At 34.5% G+C, this 27,585-nt stretch overlaps 1 protein-coding gene across 1 annotated transcript in view; it reads left to right on the top strand.

Annotated features, from left to right (window-relative positions):
• The first annotated feature begins 1,402 nt into the window (after positions 1-1,402).
• Positions 1,403-27,585, top strand: part of LOC118197240 (cytochrome P450 4V2-like) — a 45,358-nt gene continuing 19,175 nt past the window's right edge. Inside the window, exons 1-4 of the mRNA XM_085810706.1 lie at positions 1,403-1,768; positions 7,263-7,375; positions 10,967-11,052; positions 14,292-14,482. Of these exons, the coding sequence (XP_085666832.1) occupies positions 1,552-1,768; positions 7,263-7,375; positions 10,967-11,052; positions 14,292-14,482 (607 nt within the window). The 5' untranslated portion in view covers positions 1,403-1,551. The remainder of the gene's footprint in view (positions 1,769-7,262; positions 7,376-10,966; positions 11,053-14,291; positions 14,483-27,585) is intronic.

Raw genomic sequence — 27,585 nt, 5'->3', positions numbered from 1 at the left:
GAAGCTGAATATGGTTATGTTGTGTATTACGCGGAAGTATTTTGTTTGAGCCAAGGAAAGATGCTTCAGCGCCTGTTTTCTTTGAACAGCGAAGTTCAACAATTCATGGAATCTAAAGAGAAATATATTCACGTTTTCAGTGATGAGAAATGGTTGAGAGACTTTGCATTTCTTGTCGATATTACAGGTCATCTCAAGGATTTGAACTACCGCTTACTGGGAAAGGATCTACTTTTTCATAATCTTTATTACTTTGGGAAAGCTTTCGAGAAAAAATTAATCCTGCGGGAAAGTCAGTTGCTAAATAAGAATTCGACTCACTTTCCAAAATTGATGGAGTGTGTGAAGAACTCTACAACATGGAATTCAAATAATAATATACAATGCATTTCAAATTTGAAAGAGGAATTCAAAAGCAGATTTTCCGATTTTCGTGAAAATGAAATTTTTATCTGAATGTTCTCCTCGCCATTTTCAGTTTAGGTGGAAATGTTTCACCTGAACTTCAATTAGAATTTATAGATTTAGTGTGTGACTGCAGTAAAATACAAGATTCTTGAAAATCTTATATCACTTTATTTTTATTCGAAGTACGTGATGGAAAACAAGTATTCAGGAATTCGTAAACATGAAATCTTCATGTCTTCTGTATATGGCAGTTCCTTTATATGTGAACAGATTTTTAGTAAAATGAAAATTCTAAAATCAAAAACAAGAACACGGCTGACAGACAGACATTTGGAGGAAACTTGTTGGAACAACTATATTTCACCGTACAAATCATGAAATAAAAAGAAAGGAAGACTTCGAGAAAGTACGTTTTTTACAGAACTCGTAGCGCCTTTTTTTTAAAATTTATTTTATTACAGTTCAGTAAGCAGGGAAAATAACTATTTTGATAGAAATCCATCCCTTTTCTAATAACTGTCGCCCTGCGCAATAATTGAGTGTTAGGTTTATTTCGTAGTCTATGTTTCTATGTGAATTAGTTTTTAGAGTTCAAAATAATTTTTAGAGTAAAAATTTATACCTAATTGTGGATATTGTTATTTACTTTAGTCTTTTAATATTGCATAGGAAGTATAAAAGATTTTACCCTTTATTTTGGGGAAAGAAATTACGAAACCTTATTTGTGCACTTTTTTAATGTAGAAAATAAAGCCACAAAAATATTGCATCTTTGAATAAAATCTATGCCATGTATTTATAAAGTAGTGAATGCAATATTAAACAGCCTCTAGCAAACAATACTTGTTTATTTTATTACATCACACTGCAGTGTCAAGGCTAGTGTTATTTTCGATTCAGGTAGGGGATTGTTCAGGGAGAACAGGTTTTGCTGCATTCGTTATTCGTAACTGAATCAGATTACTACTCAGTCAGAATCATTGATGATGTTTTCTGAATTACGAAACCACAGTGAGCTATATGACAAAGCACTGCATAGCCAAGGTAGACTGTTTTTTGAAGGAGAGTCGAAATACGAGGTTATTCTTATTTGTTTTACTTTGTGAGAAAATTCAACTAAACATTTAAACATTATACTCGGTGATGGAGATCACACTGGTGCTCATCATGTTAATACTCCTAATGGGAGTGCTTGTCGTTACTGCTTTTCTGGTGGTTCTCCTGTGGTTTCGCATATCCAAAACAGCCAATAACTACTCAAAGTTTCCTTCATATGGTGCAGCAAATCCCCTTTTGGTTTTTTGGCAATATTCTCAGCAATCTCGAAATTCGAGTTTAGAGCAGATTCCGTTTATTACGAGTAAGTAGCTCGTTGATGATAGTTCTTTTATAAACTTAAAATTTCCTCCAGTTTGAAAAGTGTATAAAACCAGTTTTTCCCCTTTATTACATGACTTTGTCTAACATAGTTAAGAAGAAAAGTACAATATACATTTTATACGATTTATTTTAATCTAGTATGATTCAAGCCGCTCTGCTTAAGGGAGCTGCATCTGATTTCTTAAGAATATTGGAGATAATTTTTTTGGAATTTACAATCTTAATAAAGTTATTAGTCATGGCAAAATTTTTTAAATAATTTTGACTTTGAAAAATGCGCTATTTGAACACCAAATCATCCCCTTTTCCGACAAAAAACCTAATGTAGCTTAAATGTTTAAATGCTTTTCATAGTTTTTCTACAAGTCAATAGAAGTTCTTCTTACTGTTATTAATCAAAATTTAAATTTAATATAATCCAGTTTAAACCGTTAAAAGCTTTAAATGAAAAGTCAAAAGGAATTTTATATTTTTAAAACTAAGATATGATTACGAAATAATCCTAAAAATCCCAGTTCATTTAAATGAAAATAAGAGAAACTGTCTTTTTTAGTTTCAATATATGGACGTCATGTTTCGTCTGCAATTTTTGAATTAATGACACATTATTTACTGTATAGAGGATAATTTTTAATGTTACCATATACTTGCAAAGTTTAAAAAATATAAATTCCTATAATTAAAAATATTTGATTCAATTAAATATATTAGTATGATTTTTTTAAACAATTTTTTATTGTGTTTTTAAGTCTGTAACCTATTTCCTGTGTTTTCATATTCACTCTACATTTTTATACGCCGTCCAACCGGTGTAATGGTTAGCGTCGCTGAGTGCCGTACCGAATCCTAGAGAAGGCATGGATGTTTGTAAATGTGTAGTGTCCGTGCGGCATGGGGGCACTCTAAATATGCGGCGAGCCGACAGTAATCCCAAGAGGTTGCCGGTAGGAGAAGAAGAGTGGACTCTTCCCCCCGGACCTACCCTTAGAGCCGTCCTCCGGGGTGCTCTCTATGAAAATTGGGTGCAGAACTGAGCTAAATCGCACTGTCCCCTGTAAGGTGTTCAAGGCTTTGCCAAAGACAGGAGTAAACTTTGACAAGAGTATTTTCATGGACTTGGGTTGATTATAGGTTAATTAATGACTAATGTTGTTGCTAATATAAGTATTAGCAACAACATTTTCATTCTTCTTTTTTTCTTTTGCAAATGTTATTTTTTTACTCCAGCGCACTTAATCATTACAAAAATACTATGAATAAGCAAAATGTTAATTATTTCCCAGTAAATCAATTTTTTAAATAGTTATGATTAGTTTTACATATCATTTTATGCCTAATTTTATCAGACATCTAGAATATCGGACCAGTATTTAAACTTAAAATTTTATTAGAGTGGTTAAGAGTTTAAGCGAAGTGTCTTTCATACAGAAGTTCTAGATTTATGGCACGTTTCAGATATAAACTTCCTACATAACGTTTACTCGAAATTTGTTTTCTTTACCTTCCAGAGCTCAAAATATAATTTTTAAGCTGAAATTTCTTCAGCAATACACGATTTCTACTTACTCTTGTTTAATATCAATCTGTTCGCTTTTACTGAATTCCTTTTGCAATTTAGTTAAAATATATGATGTTGTACACCACATAAATTCCTTAAACGGAATATTAATCTGAAGGTTTTCAGATTTTAACTGTCTTTAAAAGGCTTTGTTGAGGTTTTTATGTTCTTAGGGAACTCGAAGTATGAAAGTCTGCTGTTACACTCACTCCTACTAACACATTTTTTTTTGTCTTTTTAGCTTTATTATTAAGCAGCATTTTCTTCTCCCTTACGCAAACAGCAAAATTACAAAAATTTTTAAAGCAGTATACGTTTAGATTTCCCGTTGCAGCGTAAAGTATTGAAGTACATTTCTGTTTTTTTTCAGTCTTTTCTCAATTCATAGTATATCAATGTTCAGTTTTTCTTATTAAGATGATTTTACAAAAATTTTTTGGTCTGTTTTTTATAAACTTTTCTACTTTTTGACCCTTACACCATGCAAAATTCATTTCAAGAGCAAAATCACAAAATATATTGAAACAGCATCTGTGCTATTAAAATCTGTGCACGTCTATCTGTTTATGTGCTCGTTAGTTTGTTTGTAGCACTATATCCTCAGGAACAGTGGGGAATTTAGTTTGAAGATATGTATCCTCCGGATTCCAAAATTTTGTAGGAAGGTGTTCGACCATTCTCATCTTCCTATGATTTTAAGCAGACGATATATTAATTAAATACTCTGAAAATGCTCATTTTCGCCCTCATATTTTCCGGGTAGCAACAGTTACGCATACTGAAGATAAAAATCTGTTTTATTTCAAAAAGTGTTGCCATTAATCGCTTTCAAATGACAGAGTTCGTTAATAAAAAATTTATACGTTTTACAAAGTATGAAGAAAAAATAAAATTGCCAAACATTAAATAAATTATTATTGAATAATATCATATTCTGACGCTGAAGAACGCGTGCGATTACATGTGACGTCACTGCTAGGTGAAAAGTTTTCGTTAATGTCAGCATTTTAAATACTAGCTGCTGTTGGCAACATTTTTGTTTCAGGTTACGATAATTGACACGATATGCTATTGCCACGTTGATTCTTTTATTGATATTAAGAAAAAGCTGTTATATTACATTTAATTTAAATCATGACGTCATACGTGATCTGAAATGCTTTTGTTTCCTGGTTTGAAAACAAGAAAGAACTTACTTAAGAATTGGTTGTTGCTTGGAAAAGAATGGATTGATTTCATTCATACTGAAATGCATCAATGCATTTCCTTTCAGGTGTGCATAGAATGTATAAATTTTGCTTTGGCCACAACTAGCAAATTTTTGTACGGTACATTAGATTAATAGTTCATTTTATTATCAGTTTTTAATGCATTTTAATAATTTTGAAAACAAATTCTTATGTCCATTTTTTACATATTCTCGTTTTGAGTATATTTTTAACTTTTAAGTATTTAATGTATTTTAGTTGAATTATTATTTTAGTACATTGTTATTTGTTTCTCAATTTATTAAAATGCCAAACGCAAAAGGGGCATTACGGAAGATGCATTAAGAAGACAAAGAGCTGAAAGCACATAGTTTACGACGAGATACAGAAAAGGAAGAAGAAACCGTTAGCAGACTGAGCAGGCAAGCACAACGACAAGAAATTTTCCATCTCAAGAAACTGAAGAAGAAACGACTAAAAGTATCACCAGGCAAACACTACGACAAAAAAACTTACGTACCCAATAATGTGAAAAGGCTAGGAGACTCAGCAGGCCAGCACATCGAGAAGAAAACTTAAGCACTCAATAAACTGAAAAGGAAACCAATAGAAGGATCAGCAGACAATCAGTAATTCAAAAAACGTTGCGTGCTCAAGAAACTGAAGCAGAAACGAGTAGAAGGCTTAGCACGCAAGCAGAAAATCAAGAAAATTTTCGTGCTGAAGAAACTCAAGCTAAAAGGAGCAGGAGACTCACCAAACAAGTGGAATGTCAACAGAATATGCATAATGGAGCAACAGAAGAAGTCTCAAGTAGACGAAAGGCACACGACTCTCAGCATAATCGTCAAATTCGAGTGTACGAGCTAGCACAGGATGCCACTAAACGACGAACGCAAGACACCTTCACATAACAGACAAGTCCGATCTGAAGAAAGAATGGCTATACGAGAAGACAAGCTTCGCATGAATACAACACTACATTCACGGCAGCACTCTTCACAATGCAGGAAGATGTAGATTTGAAATTTACGTTGAGCAACACAGTGCCATTTCAATGGAAGATTCCTGCGATCTCTACAGGGAACTCTTCTCTCCAGGAGAAAGGAACACGGAAGCTACGTGCTCTGTTGTCGCAATGGGAAAATTGTAGAAGCTGAAAGAAGATATCTAGAAGAATGGCGCAATTTAATAAATAGGAACCACCAAGTTCCTCAAGGTGTTTTTGTTAACAGACGTGCTTATAGGTATGTTCTTATTTTTGCTTCCTTGAGCGCCACTACAGAAATATCTACAGGTTCAGGTCCCTATTATTTTAGAATTAATGGTGCCATATATCATCTAGCAAACTACATTCATCTACATCATGCTGATCAAGCCCAGCTGTATACTTTAGATTCGGATCAAGTCTTCAAAAGGTCCAAAGTATTGTTATAGGCGAGCACAGAGGACGTTACAATGCTCCAAAAGAATTGAAGTTGCAGTTGTTTACAAGGATGGAGATGGTGTTCCTCCATGAAACAAAGATATCGTAATACATGCAAGAGGTGTTGGTCTCAGATGTACTGGTACTTTAAATCCTAACTTGGAGCCAATGACATATAGAATTTTCTTTCATCATGATATTCAAGACTTCAGAGTTGGACAGCAGTACACGGAGTAGCATTTATGTAGTCACAGAGTGTCTGCACGACAACATTGGTACATACCTATTTTGTATGGCCGAAAATTGTTAATCAAGGTAACGTAAAGCCGAAATATTTCATATGTAAATAATGCTTCTATATATTTTCGTTTCAGATGCACATAAAACATATAAATTTTGCTTTGGCCTCAAACCGCTCATCTGGCGGGCTCGCCCGCTTATCACCTTTAAATTACCGATAGAAAATATCCGCGCTTGAGGTAAAAATGTTTTTTTTTTCCTTACAGTGTTGCCACTGCTCGTTTTGAGATCTAAGACTTTGTTAATCAAAAATTCATTTATTTCTTCAAATGTAATACAGAGCGGTTATATTTCGTGACAACAATTTGAAAAGTGATATACCATTTAGAGTGATTCAACTCAAAATGCCGTTTCAACAATAATATCCTTTCGGGACTAATGCCTCTTATGAGCTGATAAAATAAAATCCGTTATGAGATGATAACTTACTGACTATTTAAATTTAGCTTGACTGACATATATCTTGAGATTCATTAATATGCAGGAAAAAAAATAGTTTTTGTTTCTATCCTCCCTTGATATAGAGTATTATAACAAATATTCAGTTTTTACAGTTTGCCGAAGGTTGACGGAGCTAGTTCTTAGTTCTTGAATGAAATTGTAATTCGAGCAAGAGCTCCAAATAAAAAACCCGATATATTTTTATTTAACTATTTATCATTAATTTAATAATTTATTAAACATTTATTTATCTCTTTACATTTTATTAAATTTTTTATTTAAATTTAATTATTAGGTGTTTTATGATTTTATTTAGTTGTATATCTATTTATTATTTTTCCCTCTTTTCTAACGGCCTTCCATAGCGCTTAAGCAATTCTAATTTTAGAAATTAATACTTGACTGAGATAATTCATCATTAACAGAATTTGCATGCGAATGATTAATTAGCCCGGAAATGGATTAAAAAACTCCTCTTTTTAAATAATGAAACCAAAACCATACTGAAAGTAAATTCAGGTATTTTCTTTGTATCTTACAGATTTGTTAAGAGTTTTATCTGCTAATGCGTACATGTTCCAGAGTGAAGGAATATTCTTTCTCTGGATGGGTTTCACTCCATATGTTGTCATTTTTAAAGCGGAATATATAAAGGTAAGTATTATGACAGGTAAGATCTATATACATTTCAATTTTTCCAGTTTCAGAATTTCACAAAACAAGAAAGTGAATTTTATAAAAATAGTTTCAATGCTGTGGATGGAAGGATTCATTAAATATGAAATATACCTTTGTGGGTACTGCCAACCGCAGAGCTTGAAAGTTTGTAAATTATTCATTGCATTTAAATTAGTTAAATATAAAAAGTTTAAAGGTCTCGAAGCAAAATTTAATTGGCTTGATCAGAACCTTTAATTTCAAAGAATTCCTGCACGATAAGTTACAACGCAATTTACTACGAAATAAACATTAATATTGGCATTACGCACAGAAAAAAGAAGCATTTCCTAGATACTGTTCGCAATATCTTTTCCCAAACATGCTTCGGAGAGTTTATATACCATGAAAACAAAAATCCTCACTTGGCCTTTATTTTTGCAATCGTTGGTCGTAGATTAGCAGTAGAGAGTGTGTGAGAGAGCGGCATCCTACATCGGTTGCCATATGCTCGCTGCCGAACACTCCATTCGGCTGGCTTCTCGGTGTACCATCTTTTAATCTTTGGTGTAGCAATAGATAAATTAGCATTCCTATGTTCTTTGTTTAGTATGCGACCGTTAGTGATAATGTTGTATTAGAACTTCTGCAAAATGTGTCAGTGTTGCTTAATAATACTCCTGTGCAGAAAAGGAAGTAGTACCTTTCTTCTGTGTTTTAAATTGAAATTAATTACTTATATAATTCTGTTACATTTTAGTAGCCTTAAAGATGAATATTAAGACAAAAAAGTGAGGAAAATTTGATTATGTTTTACAAGGATGAATGAATGATAAATATAGTTGCTTAATACTTCCATAGTTATTGCTAAAAAGAATAATCGGTACTATTCCGTTTTCAGGACCGTAAAAAATCGCCTAACTATTGTTGATGCCAATGCAGCCAAAAATAAATCCGGCAACCCTAACGCAAGAAAGGAAGTATAAAAGTAAATAACTAAGATTATTGTTTTAATTTAGATGAAAGGTTAATTTCATGTAATACTTTTTTATTATTATAATTTATATAAAAAAAGTTAAACATAACTGAATGGAAGCATAAGAGTAAATAACTGTTTCAGATCATTATTATAATTTATATAAAGAAAAGGCTAAACATAATTGAATTGATCCCTGCATCGCTTTTTCGCTAACGAGTTATCGCTAAAGCATAATTTCATCTCGTTGGTTGTTCAAACATAATTTTCTATAATGAATGATGCCTTTTCTTTGAAAAATTTCTATTGCAGACTTTTCGTCCTGGACAGTTTCCAAATTAAATCCATAGGATATCAAGAAAAGGATTTTAAATAAAAAAAAAAAAAAAAAGAATTTAAAAATTCAACTAGTATTTCAGTGGCGTCTTAAGAAATATAGAACTTTCTAAACTTACGCAATTTGAAATCAGCTCGTACGCTAGATTTGGCGCGCTGTTAAATGGATTCGTTTGCTAAATTTGGCCCTTTTGCGCATACAATTTCGCTGCAATTTTTTTACGGTCCTCAAAACGGAATAGTACCGAATAATCTGCAGAGGTATTTCTTAACTTTGCATAACAAATATTAAACATATCATACACACAATAGTGACTTAAGAAAAAAATAAAATTAATAATCTTAAAGCTCAATGCAAAGTTTAAAAAATGGTTTTAAAAAGCCAATATTAAAATCATGTGCATTGACTGTTCACAGTGCCATTCACAGTGCCATATATTAGTAAAAAAAATTAAACTATTTTCTAACGGGGAATTTATATAAGAAAGTTACTCGCAAATCTCAGATGCACATTTTAATGACTTTAAAAAGAAGACTGAAATTATAATAGGGATACTATCGTGTCAAAAGTATGTGATGTGGTGGATTGAGAAAAAGGAGTGAAAATGTAAGAGCGCAGTTACGTAACGACATTAATATAGATGCTCTTATTTCTCCCTTGAGTTTGATGAATCGATAGATGCAAATGACACAGCATAATTATTTTTTTGTATAGTTTTTTAAGATTATACATCTAAAGAAGAGTTTATTGTGATTTCTTTCAAAGACAAGGACTAGAAGAATTAAACTCTTTTAACAACTTCCGCATTAATTTGAAAGTACTACTTTTTAAAATAATTTCAGTAACAGTAGATGGGTAGAAGCAATAGGCCACATAAAGAGATTTGAAATTCTATACGAAAATGATGATGAATTCTCAAATCTTTTGAGTTATCACTAAATAACTCACAACAAGCTTCGCTCGCAAAAGATAACACACAACAGTAATAATAGACATAGTGTTCAAAATTGTTCAGTTTATTCGAACAACTTCCTTCAAACGGCGTTTCTTCCAGTTGAAATTTAATAAAGAAAACGTAGCATAATTTTTATATATCGACAAAAGGTAAGTAGAAGTAAATTTCTGCAATGATTTCTTGATTTAACTACTGAGATAAAAAAAAGTTTCTCGAAGACAAGATTAAGAATGTGTAAATTTAAATGATGAAACATGGCTCAATGGTCTTACAGATTTTGGATCCAAATTAAGTAATTTAAATCTAGACTTTCAACGAAAGAAAAGACAAGATAGTTATTGAAATAATCCTTAAGATATATGCATAAGAAAAATAATTTATTACACTATTGGAAAACATTCTCCTACGTCCTAGGATATAAGAGCATGTTTACATATTTTTAATTATGCTGATAAAAATTTCTATTTTGTGATGCTGTATACATTTCACAACAGCAAAGGCATGATTTCACTCTTAATAAGACTTGATATTGCTTTAAATTTATTTCTGCCTTCTACCCCATCATTGATTAGTTAAGATACTTTAAAAACACTGCAGGCGGTTATTCATTAAAATTTTATTTAAAATGTCTTTTTCCTAGCATGAAATTTGTCCTTCCATGTTAAATACCATTTCATAGATTATTACTGTAATAAATATACTTGATAGTTATATAGATATTCAAAGGAAACGCTTTATGACTCTAAGAAGATATAATTTCATTGCACGTTGTAAAGACTCACTTGTTTTGGTAACATACACTGTCTTAAGACTCCTATGTAGAATCAAGCGACTTTTCGCTATTTCTAGATAAGTAAATAAGTAAAAAAAAAAAGTACTAAGAGTGTAATAACTTAATAAATGTAATAAAACATTTATTAAGAACTCAATAATTTGAACCGAAAGCACTCCCGGTGCTTAATCAGCCAACATCAATGGCGTAAACTTAAAAGTAGAATTTTAAACAAAGACTAAATCTGAGTCTTAATTAGCCAAAGCCTACGTAGAGATAAACCTACACCGGCGAGACAGCACCATCGGCACTTATGAAAAAACGCTGTACACAGGAATGATGATAATACACTAATGATTAGTAACGTGGCATTCAGCAGGAAGAACATGCTCTGTGTGAAACAACCTCAGAACTTCACTTAATACACTCGAGCAAAATTTGAATTCTGGCAGAAAATCGGAGAAGTGTCATTATAGATTCGTAAGTTAAAATAACTGATTAATTAATATAAATATCTTATAACGCATTAAACTTTTTTTAAAACATAGGAGGTGATTAACAGCCGAGTTGCTGACGATAAATCAAAGGATTACATTGCTTTTCAACCTATGTTAGGAACTGGCTTGCTTACCAGGTACATTCCATTTTATTTCTTAAAACTTAATATAGCAGCCTTCTATGTAAATTATTGACTGCATTAACTATATATACTAGGGTAGTTTAAGGAATTATTATACTGCCTTAAAATAGCCTAGTAGGGGGTGATTTACGGAAAACTCATGTTTTTCTGGAAAGCTTAAATCTGTAGATTTTCCAAAACAATTTATTTCCATAGAATCAATAATAAAATATGTTATTGTGTAATGCTTAATAGAATCTACGGTTTTATTTACTAACTGGCCCATTTAGATGGGAATGGGCTTCATCGATCATTATGATGGTCAAATACTACTTTTCTTCCAACATGTCAAGCACTGCTTGACAAAAAGTGAAACATGTATAAGTTTATACGGATGAAACCCTAGATCTTGGACTAAAATTCTCTTCAGAGTGGTTTGAAACATTCGTAACTCTGCAGACTGCTGCCTAGTTGAATGGTCGAGACATTGCCTCTCTTACTCGATCCACATTTCTCTCGTATTCCGGCGTTTTTGGCTGCGCCAGGTGGTTTCCTTTTCATTAACGAACCAGTTTCAATGTTTGAATACAGTGAGAATTTGACCATCAAAATGAGCGATGAAGCACATTTTCATCTAAACTGACCAGTTAATAAAAAAATTGTAGATTCTACTAAGCATTACATAACAGTTCAATGGTTGATTCTTTGGAAATAATATATTTTTTGAAAACTTTACATAGTTAGGCTTTCCAGAAGAACATGCGTTTTCCGTGACTCAACATGTATTATATACAAATGTATCCTAGTATTATTGTTGGCGTCAGGATTTTTCTCTTACAATTATATACACTATGTGTATCGTTCTGGAGTTAATTATCAGGACAGAGATTCACAACCAGCATCATCAAAATACTTTATTCTATTTGTCTTTAAAAAGTGCATGCTTTTCATCTCTACTAATAAATGGCGCCACACGACGCCTCATTTGTTCAAAGTTCACTTATTCTACGGACGGCGGCACAGGAGCCTTCGTCGCTAGTAATCTCTGAGTTCTAGCACAGCATGTGCACAAGTACTTCCATATTATTGGATACAACTTACTCGATTTCTCAAGCATTTAAAAGTCGAGTATAATATATTGGTAAAGACCGTTAATGGTCGATTGCCTCTTACTAAGTGATAAAACATAGACATAGACATGTAATAAAGATGGCTTCATCTTTCTGTGGGTGATCGCTATTATCATCATCCAAACTGCAATTTCGTTTCTTCCGTTTCTTTTTATACCATGGTGCTTGAAAAATATACCCAGTTCATGTACAATAAGAAATCCTTGAAGGTAGTCTAGGTTACTTGAATGTGACATTGCACACGAAACCTATCTGCCGAAGAGCGAAGAATACCTTCGTAGTTTTCTAAAGTAGTTTGCTTTGCATTCAGTTTACGTATGAAGACAAATCAGGATATATTTCTGAAAATAGTACAAATAAAACGGAAGTAAAGAAACCTAAAAATCACAAATAATGGAAAATATTATAGTCGGAAAGTAATGCACAAATATTATATTGCTTCTAAGTTAATCAACTTTATTTTTAGCCCAATGGTCGTTAGCCCAGAATTTTGCCCCACAAACTCTACTCAGAATGGCTATTAATTTCGTTCTGGCATTTTGCGTTGAAAATTTTAAATGTCGGTTAACTTTTCAAACTGTTGGCAGTAAATATTACAGCCCTGCGTTATATTTAAAGAAATTTAGTAATGAAGAATCTGCATAAATGGAGGTATGTTTCTCGCATTGTGGTAAAACAGCGGTACCTAGAGCCATCAAATTTTGAATAACGTATGCACGAATATAGAGATCTAGAAGCCCAAATTTGGAATTTAATATATTATCTTTTTCATATTTTGTAAACCTTTAGCGAATTTTTGATTAACAAACTCAACGATTTCAAAGCGAGCAATGGCAACACTGTACGAAAAAAAAAAATTATGTACTGCGTGTGAGACTGTGTATCTGAAATTCTAAAGATATGCTAATTTTAAAATTATTTTGCGGTATTGTTGTTCACCTGAATTTTATGGTTTAAGAACATGATATGTAATAAATAAAGGTAACCCATAAAACCTTAAAAAAGCGCCCCTTTGGGCGTAATGTAAAATGTGAAAGCTTTCAAAATGCTTTTTCATTTTTTAATAACATTGTTTTTATTAAATAAAAATTTACGGAAGCGTGCATTTTTGTACGAGAGTCAATAAGTAACCATAAATTACATAAATTCATTTTATTGAAACAGATAATTAATTATCTTTCGAGTAAACTGTTTATTACCTTTTATTAATATACAAGTAATAAAGTAATATTTATGGATTTACAGTCAACTCTCCGTTATCCGGTGGCGGACTACGGATTACCAGCTCTGTCTAAAACATGTTTTTTGTTTTGTTTATCGAAAATACCATTAGTATAAAACAAAAAGGAAAACACTATTGAAAACACTAATAGTAGATACTATCCATAGTACTAGAGGTTTAGTATTTTTATCCTATCCTCATCAGTCTCCAATTTAACTGATAATATGCTCTCTGGAAATATACAAGCATTTTGTACGAAACAAAATGTTTGAATTGTCTTTTCTTAATACGAGTTCGAATTCAATAACATTGTTTATGTCCTCTTGTAAATACTGCTCTCAAATGCCATTTATAACTTCATTTCTTTATTTCTAATGATGTTTATTCTTCCGTTATTCATAGTTTGACCTTTTTTTTATTGGATGCATATTTAATTTACGTAACCAAAGGAAAATCTACAGATTAAATTGCCTGAAAATACAGGTAAATTGTAAAAAGCATTTTTCTTAATTATGAAATATATTTTCCTTTTACATATATTTTATTTTAATTTAACCTCGAATTAACGTGATTTTAAATTAGCCCTAAACGACATTCTTACTCTTAAAGGGGAGTTGACTGAACGTGAATGAAAGTTTTTTAAATACTAGAACACAAGCATTCTAAACAGCATTAAGAGAACAACACCTAATTAATAATAGTATTTATTACCATTGTACTGACCGAATCTTGAACAAGTAGATAACTATAAAACTTTTATTCAATAACTCTGTGAATTCAGAAAAAAGGTGCACTTTGAGCTGTTTTAGTGAAAGCATTTAAAGACTTGTATCGTATAGTAAAATGAATTTCGTAATGATAATTATATCTAAAAGCTAATTTATTTTGTTAACCGTTTTCAGCGGCGGCAGAAAATGGCGAAATAGAAGGAAATTAATTCAGCCATGCGTCCATATGAGAAACGCGGAGAACCTAATTCCTATATTCAATGAACATTCATTGGTGCTCGTGGATAAGCTGAAGAAAAAAGTAAATAAACCATTGGTTGATGCTGAAGATATAATAGTTGCATGTACAGTGGATATAATCTTTCGTAAGTATTTCGGATATTAATAAGAAAGGGGATATTAATTTCATAGGATATTAATAAGAAACTCCATTTCTATGAAGAATACCAATTTATCAATATGATTTAAAGTAATACATTTTATAATAATGCAAGCAAATTCTTTCATTTTATGAAGAAAAATGAGATTTTTTAAGAAATTACTTTGCCACTTTAGAATTCTAAAAAAAGTCTTCGGCAATGTAATTGCTAATGAAATCTTTGCTTCAAATTTAAAATATGAGGTTGTAAGGATCTTAAGTTTTACTAACGTTTATTTTATTTTAAATCTTTACTATCACTTCTTATTTTCTACTTCCGGCCAGAATTATAAGCGTGAAGGAGTTTATGCAAAGTTGTCTGGCGAACGCCAAGTATTTAAGTGTGGCCTTTTTGCCAAGCAGAAGAGAGGAAGCCGTGAGTTCGAAGCAGGCCGCTTACCTTAGAAGTTACGCAGTTGCTACTTTGCCTTCCAGGCCAGAGGTTTTAATCCTCTTGATAAATTAAACGTATTGTAGTGTTCACAGTCTCTGTGCTACATACGCTTCCTGTTATTATAAGGCCAATCTTATTCTAAAGTTAAATTAGAGTTTAGTTTTATTTTGATATCTTTTAAGTTAGACCCCGAGTGGAGGGTCATTGTATTCCGAAGTACGGAAGTCATTGTATATAAAGAAGAAAAATAAAGGGTTTTGTATACCCTTCGTCTGTATCCTGTCTACTTACTACAACTAGTGAACATAGCTTTAGTAAGCTCTCTGTTCTAGTCAGGTCATTGTATGTTTCCGAAGAAGGTTAGAAGAAACATTGAACCTGATAGTGGCGCCCGACGAAGAATAACCATGGCCGAGTTTCAAGAAGAACCTGTGCTGCCTGCAGAAACAGCTCAGAATCCAGAAATGCCAGCTGCCGCCCTGGAAGGATTTGGGTATATTGTCCAGACCATGCGCGCTTCGATGAAACCAGAAGCAACGTTTAATGGAAACTCACAGGTAACCAGTTTTTTGGAAAAATTGGATGACCACTTCATGCTCTACCCCGTGCACGAGTTTCAAAAAGTTACCTTAGCTACCAGCGCTTTGAGGGGCCAAGCGCTTAACTGGTTCAAATGTATAGGCAGAAGTCTCTTGGGTCAAGCAGGAAGTCCCACCTATACTTACGAAAATTTCAAGACTGCCCTACTAAAATCCTTCCCTGTTGTAAGGGATCGTGCGAAATTAAAAACGGAACTTTTCAGTATATATCAACAAAGAATCGAAAACCTCTCGAGCTTTATTTTAAGAAAAATTCACATTTTCAAACTCTTGTATGGAAACCGTCCGGATCCTGAAATAATTCAAGTGATTTTGCCGAGGTTACTGCCCCAAGTGCAAGACTTTATTGAATTAAGAAATCCGACTACACTGGAAAAGTTATTTGAGCTAGCAATCCAGTTTGAAAGAAGAAGAACGGCGGACGTCGAAAGAAGACGCCAGTATCAACAGCGAAACCAATTTAGTACGCCAAGACTACAGCAAACTCAAGCACATGGCTACGGAGAAAAAGCGAATCAGTGGGCAAGGAAACCCGAGCATTCAAAAACAGCCGGCGAACGTCGACAGTTCAATAGCAACCCAGGAAAAAAGTCTCAAGGCCAGTGGAAAAAGAAGGAAAGCACGGAAAGGAAAAATAATTTAAACTAAAACGGATTTCTGCTGACGAGAGGGTGCGGAAATCCGAAGGCCAAGAAAACCCCTCTTCCTATAAGTTAAATACAGTAATGGTGAAAAATTTGACTCTTCCGAAGATTGAAGTCTTGGTGAATAATATCCCAGCCACCGCACTCCTGGATACCGGCGCGCAGTGTTCCTGTGTGGCAGAAGAGTTTTTTAGGAAGTATTTTCGCAAATACCTCATATATAATGCGGATAATACGACAGTGTTAGCGGCGCAAGGAGAAAAATGTAAGTGCGTAGGTAAAGAACCTTTGTATATCCGTATCAAGGACGAACAAGTAAAGGTGATGTTTTTTATAGTAAAGAATCTGCAAGCACATTTAATTTTAGGAATAGATTTTCTTTCAGAAGCGCAAGCTACGCTGGATTTTAATGAAGCGTCCCTTAAGCTGACAATGAAACCAGTTCGTACAGAAAACGCTGAACCGCCGATGTTAAAACTTGACCACCTCCCTAATGACGAGCAAGGAAGAATCCGACAAGTGGTAATTGAATTTGCTTCGTTATTTAGTGATATTCCAGGATTTACTCAGGTTACTAACCATAGTATTGACACCGGAGATGCAATGCCAGTTCGTCAAAATCCATACCGGTATGATAAGAATAAGGAAAAAATTATAGAATGGCATATTACCGATATGCTACGTAAAAAGATCATTACGCCCATCTCAAGTAGTTATGCTAGCCCGGTGGTTTTATGTAAGAAAAATAATGACTATCCTTTGACGCATCCAAAAAGATGGAGATTCGCTATTGATTACCGTAAATTAAACTCCATAACTAAATATCCGGTATATCCGTTACCGATTATAGAAGAAATTCTAAGGAACATAAAATCAACCAAATTTATGACGACTTTAGACTTAACGACTGGTTATTTTCAAATAGGGATGAGGTCTGAGGACGTGCCTAAGACTGCTTTTATAACTAAGTCTGGCACTTATGCATTTTTGCGTATGCCGTTTGGCCTTTCAAGGGTCCGGGCAATATTTCAGCGATGTATGGACATTGTGTTAAGACCTGTTCTTGGAAAGTACACATTTATCTATTTAGACGATATCATTATTACTAGTGATAATCTCGACCAACATGTACAGGATTTAAGACAGGTGTTTTCTTTATTAAATGAGGCCGGTCTAAAAGTTAATGTCGAAAAGTGCAAATTTGCAGCCCCTGAATTAAAATATTTAGGTTACAAAATATCTCAAAAAGGGATCGAGACAGATGAATCAAAAATAATCGCTGTACAAAAGTATCCGACTCCAAACACGGCAAAGAAGCTCTCTTCTTTGCTAGGACTTTGTTCATATTACAGGTCCTTTATAAAAATTTTGCAGCTATTGCTGAACCATTGTTAAAATTAAAAAGGAAAAAGGCAAGATTCTCATGGACGGCCGAAGCCAATAGTGCTTTCGAAAAATTAAAACAAGCATTAACGCAAGCCCCTGTGTTGAAATTTCCTGAAAAGGATGAGAATGTAGAAATTTCAGCGGATGCTTCGGATTATGCGGTAGGAGCGGTACTTTCGCAAAATCAGCAGCCCGTGGCATTTTTTAGCCGAACTTTAAATCAAACACAAAGAAACTATTCCGCGACCGAGAGAGAGCCACTTGCAGTTCTGTTAGCAGTGCAAAAGTTCCGAGTCTATTTTGGAAAGGCGCCGATAACAGTGTACCCTGATCATGCGGCGGTAACTACATTGTACTCAGGGAAAAATTTATCCCCCAGGTTAATAAGATGGGCACTCAAGCTGCAAGAATATAATCTGGTAATCAAGCATACCCCTGGAAAGGAAAATATCGTAGCAGATGCCCTATCAAGAATTGAAATAGACGAACAAGGAAATACCGTAAAGGTGGCAATGCTTACAGCATGTACAATAAATTCCCGAGAAACTGTAATAACTGAACTGGGTAAGGATCCTGAGTTTAGAAGCATTTATGAGTATTTAAAGGATCCTGAAATTTTAGCCACCAAGATATTGTGGCGATAAGAAATAGGGCGGCCCATTACGAATTAATAGATGGTCTATTATTCTATACAAAAACTACGAATGCCAACAACGAATTTCGACCTGTTATCCCAGCTAGTCTTAGATTAAATATCCTGCAGGAGCTCCATGACAGCCCTTTAGCTTCTCATGCTGGTATTCGAAAAACTATCCAACGCGTACGCGAGGCAGTCTACTTTCCTGAACTGCAAAAGTTAACAAGGGCCTATGTCCAGTCCTGCCCAACATGTCAAGCAGTTAATTATATTAATTTCCGCCCGGCCGGGTTTCTAAATAGTATTAAATCCGAATTTCGAAATGAAATAATTGGCATCGATTTATTGGGCCCTTTCCCAAAAAGTCAGTTAAATAAAAGTCGCTATCTCCTTGTTATGGTTGATCATTTTAGTAAATGGACCGAAATTGTTCCCTTAAAACGAGCCTCCGCGAAATTAGTTACTGAGTCTATTTTAAATAAATATATTTTAAAATACGGGGCGCCCCTAAAAGTTATATCGGATAATGGTCCTCAATTTGTAAGTAATATATTTGAAGACATGTGCCAAAAACTGGGCATACGTCATTTAAAAATGGTCCCGAATCGGCCGCAATCAAATATAGCGGAACGGGTCAATAGAAATATAGTGAAAATTATCCGTAGTTATGTTAAAAATTTTCATAAAAGCTGGGATAACTATGTCAATGAATTTGCTTTCGCCCTTAGGACCGCAAAACATGATACAACGGGCAAAACTCCTGCTGAGTTATTTCTAGGCAGAAAGATTATAACACCGTTAGGTAAATTATTTTATGTGCAACAAAGAGACCCAGAATTTAAAATGGGAGATATAGAAAAACTAATAAAAGAAGCAAAAAAGAATACGGAAGTAGCACAAAGAAAACAGAAGCTCTATTATGATTTGAAACGACGGGGAGTAACTTATAAAGTAGGGGATGAAGTTTTAAAAATTAAGCATTCACTTTGTTCAGCACCAGAAGATAAAACTGCCAAATTTTTTCCACGATTTGAAGGACCATATGTTATAGAAAAAATAACTCACGCTGTAGTAGTGTTAAAAGCCAGAAATGGTGAAATTTGTTCCGCAAACATTGATCAAATCAAGCCCTACATCGATCGTAATAAAATGCAAATATTTTCAGATCTTTTGCAGGATCCGGCACGGCAGACACCGCAGGCACAAGCTTCAGAGGTGGAAAAACGACAAGTACAAGGGCAAACCAATAAGAGGCAGGAGCAAGTGAAAAGAAAATTGGAAGGTGGTGGCTTTGTCGGTGTAGATGGTGTGAGAGAGCCCTCGTCGACAGGTAAATCTCTGATGTGTCATCATGAACTTATCAGTTGTCAGGTCTGAAATGAGATCCAGATGAAAGGTTTGAGTAGTTAAACGCATGAATAGCACAATATACGCTGTATTCAAGGGTTGCGTATTACGGAAAACGAAAGGACCAGCAAAATCTATTCCAGTTATAGTAAACTGTGTGTAGAGTGTCACTTCTGGCGGAAGTGAAGCTTCTGTTTGACTAGCCAGTAGCGCTTGTGAGAGTTTACAAAGTAAGCAAGTGCGAAGTATCCATTAAATGGTATCTTGACCTCGCAAGATCCAATAATTAGAGCGTAGTTCGAAAAGAACTATTCGAATATTTAAGTGATGTAGAAGAATATGCCTGTAGTGAATCAGAAGGCAAACAAAGAGTTGAGAACAATCAAGCAACAGAGGATGAAGTATGTTCGAGCCGTAAAAGATTGTTTTTCAGGAATGATTTAAAATGAACAGTTTTTGATTTTGTATGTAATGGTAAATTATTTCATAGATCTTCCATTTCAAATGGAAAACATTCTTTTTGCACGCCATATTTCCAATATTCTTTTGCTTTTTTTAGTTCAGCTACAGAGAGACCAAAGATTGAACACTGCTGCAATTTTCATCTGTGAATGAAGCGGAGTACCGAGGCCGTCTCACAAATTGGTTTGGTGTAACCACTGAATCGAGTGATTATCTACGACCAGATTAAACGTAGTCGAACACAGAAATTGGAATTCCGTTTTCCCTGTAGTTCATCGGTAACAGTGTTTCATCCGTACAGGTTTCGTAGGCCAAACATCTTGAGGTTACATTAGACACGATAGTCTTTCCCGCCACAATGCTACGATGGAGAGCTCTGCTGCTGAAATACCATGTGAACAATGATTTGCTGGATTTTGATTAACTGAGCAATCACGACACTGTGTTGGAGAAGTGCATTTTTGGATTTCAGTAATCCGATTGCTGACAAACAATTCGTAATAGTTAGGATCTCCTCGAATCCAACTTAGAGCTACCGTGAAGTTACTCTATAGCGTCCTGTAGTGGAGAAAACGAGCTCCGTTCACAGTTTTCAAAAGCTCCAATCCAGCGAGAATTATTCTTTTCAGAAAAGAGTGTCTGTAATTGCATACTAACCGAAACTATGTAAAATATTGTTCTGTAAAACGTACGTACAGCCCTGTTTCATATACTCGTTCGGAAGCATCGCAAAACATATAATGCCCTAAAGAAACGCACATAATAGTTTGGGGTGTAAGACACGACCCTATGCTTCGAATTTTCTTCTAAAGTTTTCAGTTGTACTCAATGAAAATATCATATAAGGCTGTAGGTGATGGTGTTAGTGTTTTAGCGCAATATTTTCCAAATAATTGAGGTGAGTTTGAGTTATTTTACTTTTATCACCATACTTGTTAATATGAAGTTTTTTTTGTAATTTCGTAAGTTACTACGATAATACTTATCCCATAAACCAATCGCTTCAGTTCATCTGCTAAATAACAAAGCAAACATACGCGTATATGAATGACTGAAAGTTTTAAATTATCATTGACAGAAGTTATAAATTGTGCCGCCCAAACGAGATAGTAGTTAACGACTCTGACTGCGATACCAAAGGGCCCGAGTCCGAATCCCCGAGAAGGTATGGTGTCGGTGTGCCATTGGGGCACTCTAAATAAGTGACAAGCCGAAAGTCCTCTTGAAATGTTGGAGGTAGGGGAAGAGGAGGGAGGCCCTCGGACCCGTCTCTCCGGACTGTTCTCCATCAAAATTTGTGGCGAAACTGAGCAAAGTCTTAAAAACACCTGTATGGTGTTCAAGGCTATTGCCAACGACAGACGCAAACTTGCACTCTTTAAAATGATGAATGTCTTGCGCTTGTTCTGATGTTACTGTCAGAGAAATGAGATAAATCACAACACAAAAAACAGATTTGAATTGTTCTCATAAACTTTGAAACTGTTCTCCATCCTTACGAAATGGTTAAGCTTAACTGTCGGTAACCTTACAGTGTATGAATGAGAATAATTCTCTGTTATCGGTGGTGCAGTCGTCACCAGATGTTTTGCTAAATTTGCCAAGAAATCGTTTCGCATGAAGTTATCAATATTTACTTTTATATTCGTTATAATGTTCTTTTTTTAAAGTACGACTTTTCAAGATTGACAACAAGAATAAAAGTTTTAATGATGTAAGGGTGCCTTCTGTTTTTACTGTTGTTCTATTTACCTTGGATATGAAAATTTGGGATAATAGAACAGTGCCGGAATGAGAAATGGCCATAGAAATACTTAAAAGCACATTAGAAACTGGAAAGTTATTAACAGCGTTAGATATGACATTTTGAATAGATTTGCATGCTTTGAAAATAACAAATTCGACATTGCCTGTATATTCTTCCCCATACAAAACATCGCATTCATATTCAGCATCGAAGAATGAAATATGAATTGTCCAATAATTTCATTTCATTCAACTAATCTGAAAGCGATACTAAATCATTATTATTCACTTCCTCTTTGGAACTACTACCATTGTTAGCATCTGTCAACTTCGTAATAACACGAGTAATATTGTTGCAAAATTCTAAAAAATATAATTAAACTACAAACACGCTTACCTTTAATTAGAAATAATAGGAGCGTAATTGTTCCAACTCCTGCATCTGTAAGTTTCGGCATCAAAATATTGTTTTACATACACATTTTGTTTTCATTGTTACGCATGCAAGTGTCCTAAATATAAAATCTCTTTCTTATAATTTGTATTGCACTATTAAAAAATTAAATCAATTCTTACAATTTTGTGTTGCCAGATTCAAAAACTAAATCAAACTCCACGCGTTAGAAAATCGTGACTGACGTCATAGAAGCACTGACTATCGAGAGGCCGGGGAAAAGGTTATTTTTACCAAATCGTAGGTAATCATTTGTAAATAGCCGCTATAAAACGTTATGTAAAAAAAATTCAAGTAATATTTTTATTGCTTAAAAAAACACTCCTAATTGTGTTTAATGACGGTTTTAAAGAAATAGCATTTTTCTTTAGTGTAAGACTAATATGTGCCTATCGTGTTCAGCTATGGAAAAAAAAATTCTGTTTGTTACTTGAAAAATCCGTGGCAGTTACCTTTAAATGTATAGAGCTTCACTATAAAAGCACGGAATTGCGCTTAAATTGTCAATCTAACACCGAACTGCGCTTAATTTGTAAACGTCAAATGGTTTCGTTGCTTTTATGTAACTTATATTTGCTTATTATTGAGCAGTCGTAAAGAATACTAACGTTTCTATAATACTACGAGAAAATTGCCTTATTTTTAAAATGTAAAAATACTCTGCTTAGTTTAATAAAATTTGAACATCTTATTAGCTTGCTAATTTAATTTAAATAACACCGTTCGACATGTTCGTAGCAACACCGCTTTGACTAATTGTTTAAGAAATGTTTTGTCATGTTATCCTAGGGTTTATCCTGGAGTCCGCTTGTTTATTTTAATTATTAAACCGTGAATGACTTGTGACACTGACTAAAATTCTGAATAAAGTTTCACTTTATCTTTTTTCTACAATTCTATTTTAACCGCTAAAATGTGATCCAATAGAAAAAGAGATTAATAAAATAACAAAAAATTACATATGACGATATTTTACCTTAATTGCACTGTACGGTGATTTAAATTCCGGCAAAATATATAACTAGTGTTTTTGAATTATATTTAATGAATATGAATCACACCATAATCCGACATTTACTTGAAAATATGAGATTTTCTTTATGTTAACTAAAATATTCAAAAAACAAAACAAAAGAAAATTGTACTGCTTGAAATTTGCAAGATTTGCTCTGAAATAAGATGGATTCTATGCCAGATTAGGAGGCAAAAAATCTCACATATAAATTTTGTCGAAGAGCGTAAATCGAGACTACCAAGCTACGAAGGTGTTCGCCATTTATTCATAAAAGCCTAGAGAGATTATTTCTAAATTCTCAGCTTCCATAAAAAGTGCTTTAAACATTTGATGGATGGGCAGAAAGAAGTATTTTTATTTGTTTTCAAATCTTCATCCACTCTGGCTTAAATTGATAATAAAGGTTCTACTTAAGAAAGCAATATAGCACTATTTTCTCTTTAAGAAATGGTTTTGTGATTGAATTAAATTTTGGGGATGCTTTAGAAAGATTTCATAATTAGATACGTCTTGAATGACAGGTCTTATATCCTGGCAAAAAATATCCAAGAAATATACGGAAGATGATTCACTTATGGTGCATAATTTTATTCATAACGTCTTTGAGTAACAGTCAAGTAAAAAAGTAATAAAAATATTTTCTGTACCCGAAATAAAATTGTTTACTGCACCCGAATTCACAGAATGAATTTTTTATGTGAACATCTAAATTAATAAAGATAAAAATAATAAATATTTGGAGGGATCGTATTCCAGTTATTCTGAAAAACAGTTGTTAATTGCATGAATTAAAAGACTCCTTTTGCATCAGCTGCAAAAATTTATTAAAAAGGAAACTACTTGTTTCAAATTTTTATTGGCAGAATTACAAATTGTAAGATTTTTAATCTCTATAATTCAGTATATGTAATGCTCATAACCCGAAAAGGAGAAGGAAAAGCCTAGCCAGCGGAATAATTAGTCCGACAGAGCCATCCCTGCCTAACACCAGGTGGTTTGTTGGACGGAAGGAATAATAACAACAACATAAAAAAAACCTTTTAACAACCTGTTATTCCATGTTTTTGTAATTGCTACATGTATGTTTGATCTCATGTATTTATATTTTATTCGTGCATATATGTCATACCCCTTCTTTCATTTGTTCACATGTATATAATTTAATTACCTTTCGCTATGTATTGTTGTTGTCATGCTGCCATTTGTATCAATAGCATTTTTAACTGTGTCAGACATATGGACTCTTGGACTCTCCTGCGATCACTGGTGTTTCTTTTAAACTCCGCACTGCCTATTCATTTTATCTTCGCCTCTACGTCGTTTCAGCTACAGCCGTAGTGCCTAGTCTCATCTCGGTCTCGTTTACGTTGTTCTATCATGCCATACTGTCAGATCTATGCATCTTTTTTGCCTACTTCATCTAATTGCTATGCCATGCATATTTTTTGGATCTCTACGTAATCGAAAATCGACTATTTTTCGATCAGGGTAGCTCTCCGCGCGCGGGCACCTACTAGCAATACACAAATTGCTTGAGCCGACGGGAGGGTCCGATCTTTTTTTGGTGGAAGGGCGGTCGCCATTTCTTTTGTAATACAGAGATTGTTTTTCTTATCCGGCGGAGACAAGGCCGGACTTACCTATTCATGCTTGCACCTATAATATAATATAATCAAGAATTGTTTACTTATTAAAGTTTATTGTTAAACAAACAATAAAAGGTTGTCATCTATGCGTCGATCGACAGTAACATGTGTGAAGCAAATGAACCCCACGCTACGGTATAATACAATGATTCTTATCTCCATCGGCACGACTACGGCAGTCAACTTGTAAGGATCTTAAGTTTTACTAACGTTTATTTTTATTTTGAATCTTTACTATCACTTCTTATTTTCTACTTCCGGCCAGAATTATAAGCGTTAAGGTTTTTATGCAAAGTTGTCTGGCGAACGCCAAGTATTTAAGTTGTGGCTTTTTGCCAAGCGAGAGAGAGGAAGCAGTGAGTTCGAAGCAGGCCGCTTACCTTAGAAGTTACGCAGTTGCTTGTTGCCTTCCAGGCCAGAGGTTTTAATCCTCTTGATAACTTTACACGTATTGTAGTGTTCTCAGTTATCTGAACTACATACGCCTTCCTGTTAATATAAGCGCAATCTTCCACGTTTATTATTCTAAAGTTAAATTAGAGTTTAGTTTTATTTTTATACTTTTACGTTAGACCCCAAGTAGCGGGTCAGTGTATTCCGAAGTACGGAAGTTATTGTATATAGAGAAAAATAAAGGCTTTTGTATACCCTTCATGTGTATCCTGTCTACTTACCACAATTAGTGAACATAGCTTTAGTAAGCTCTCTGTTCCGAGTCAGGTCCTTGTATGTTCCCGAAGAAGGTAAGAAGGAACATTGACCCTGATAGTGGCGCCCAACGAAGAAGAATAACCATGGCCGAGTTTCAAGAAGAACCTGTGCTGCCTGCAGAAACGGCTCAGAATCCAGAAATGCCAGCTGCCGCCCTGGAAGGATTTGGTTACATCGTCCAGACCATGCGCGCTTCGATGAAACCAGAAGCAACATTTAATGGAAATTCACCGGTAACCAGTTTTTTGGAAAACTTGGATGACCACTTCATGCTCTACCCCGTGCACGAATTTCAAAAAGTTACCTTAGCTACCAGCGCTTTGAGGGGCCAAGCGCTTAACTGGTTCAAATGTATCGGCAGAAGTCTCTTGGGTCAAGCAGGAAGTCCCACCTATACCTACGAAAATTTCAAGACTGCCCTACTAAAAGCCTTCCCTGTTGTAAGAGATCGTGCGAAATTAGAAACAGAACTTTTCAGTATATATCAACAAAGAATGGAAAACATCTCGAGCTTTATTTTAAGAAAAATTCACGTTTTCAAGCTCTTGTATGGAAACCGTCCGGATCCTGAAATAATTCAAGTGATTTTGCCGAGGTTACTACCCCAAGTGCAAGACTTTATTGAATTGAGAAATCCGACTACACTGGAAAAATTATTTGAGCTAGCAATCCAGTTTGAAAGTAGAAGAACGGCGGACGTCGAAAGAAGACGCCAATATCAACAGCGAAACCAATTTGGTACGCCAAGACTACAGCAAACTCAAGCACATGGCTACGGAGAAAAAGCGAATCAGTGGGCAAGGAAACCCGAGCATTCAAAAACAGCCGGCGAACGTCGACAGTTCAATAGCAACCCAGGAAAAAAGTCTCAAGGCCAGTGGAGAAAGAAGGAAAGCACCGAAAGAAAAAATAATTTAAACTAAAACGGATTTCTGCTGACGAGAGGGTGCGGAAATCCGAAGGCCACGAAAACCCCTCTTCCTACAAGTTAAATACAGTAATGGTGAAAAATTTAACTCTTCCGAAGATTGAAGTCTTGGTAAATAATATCCCGGCCACCGCACTCCTGGATACCGGCGCGCAGTGTTCCTGTGTGGCAGAAGTCTTTTTTAGAAAGTATTTTCGCAAATACCGCATATATAATGCGGATAATACAACAGTATTAGCGGCGCAAGGAGAACAATGTAAGTGCGTAGGTAAAGTACCTTTGTACATCCGTATCAAGGACGAACAAGTAAAGGTGATGTTTTTTATAGTAAAGAATTTGCAAGCACACTTAATACTAGGAATAGACTTTCTTTCAGACGCACAAGCTACACTGGATTTTAATGAAGCGTCTCTTAAGCTGACGATGAAACCAGTGCGTGTAGAAAAGGTTGAACCGCCAAGGTTAAATCTCGACCACCTGCCTAATGACGAGCAAGATAGAATCCGACAAGTGGTAAGTGAATTTGCTTCCTTATTTAGTGATATTCCAGGATTTACCCAGGTTACTAACCATAGTATTGACACAGGAGATGCATTCCCGGTTCGTCAAAAACCATACCGGTATGATAAGAATAAGGAAAAAATTATAGAATGGCATATTACCGATATGCTACGTAAAAAGATCGTAACGCCTATCTCAAGTAGTTATGCTAGTCCGGTGGTTTTATGTAAGAAAAATAATGATTATCCTTTGGAGCATCCAAAAAGGTGGAGATTCGCTATTGATTACCGTAAATTAAATTCCATAACGAAATATCCGGTATATCCGTTACCGATTATAGAAGAAATTTTAAGGAACATAAAATCAACCAAATTTATGACGACTTAACGAATGGTTATTTTTAAATAGGGATCAGGCCTTAGGACGTGCCTAAGACTGCTTTTATAACCAAGTCTGGCACTTATGCATTTTTGCGAATGCCGTTTGGCCTTTCAGGCGCCCCAGCAACATTTCAGCGATGCATGGACATTGTGTTAAGACCTGTTCTCGGAAAGTCCACATTTATCTATTTAGACGATAT

Source organism: Stegodyphus dumicola, chromosome 2 (assembly GCF_044657685.1).
Source record: "Stegodyphus dumicola isolate Sdum_Otavi_A_Nest chromosome 2, ASM4465768v1".
NCBI classification, from domain to species: Eukaryota; Metazoa; Arthropoda; class Arachnida; order Araneae; family Eresidae; genus Stegodyphus; species Stegodyphus dumicola.
This window is presented reverse-complemented; position numbering and strand designations above follow the sequence as displayed.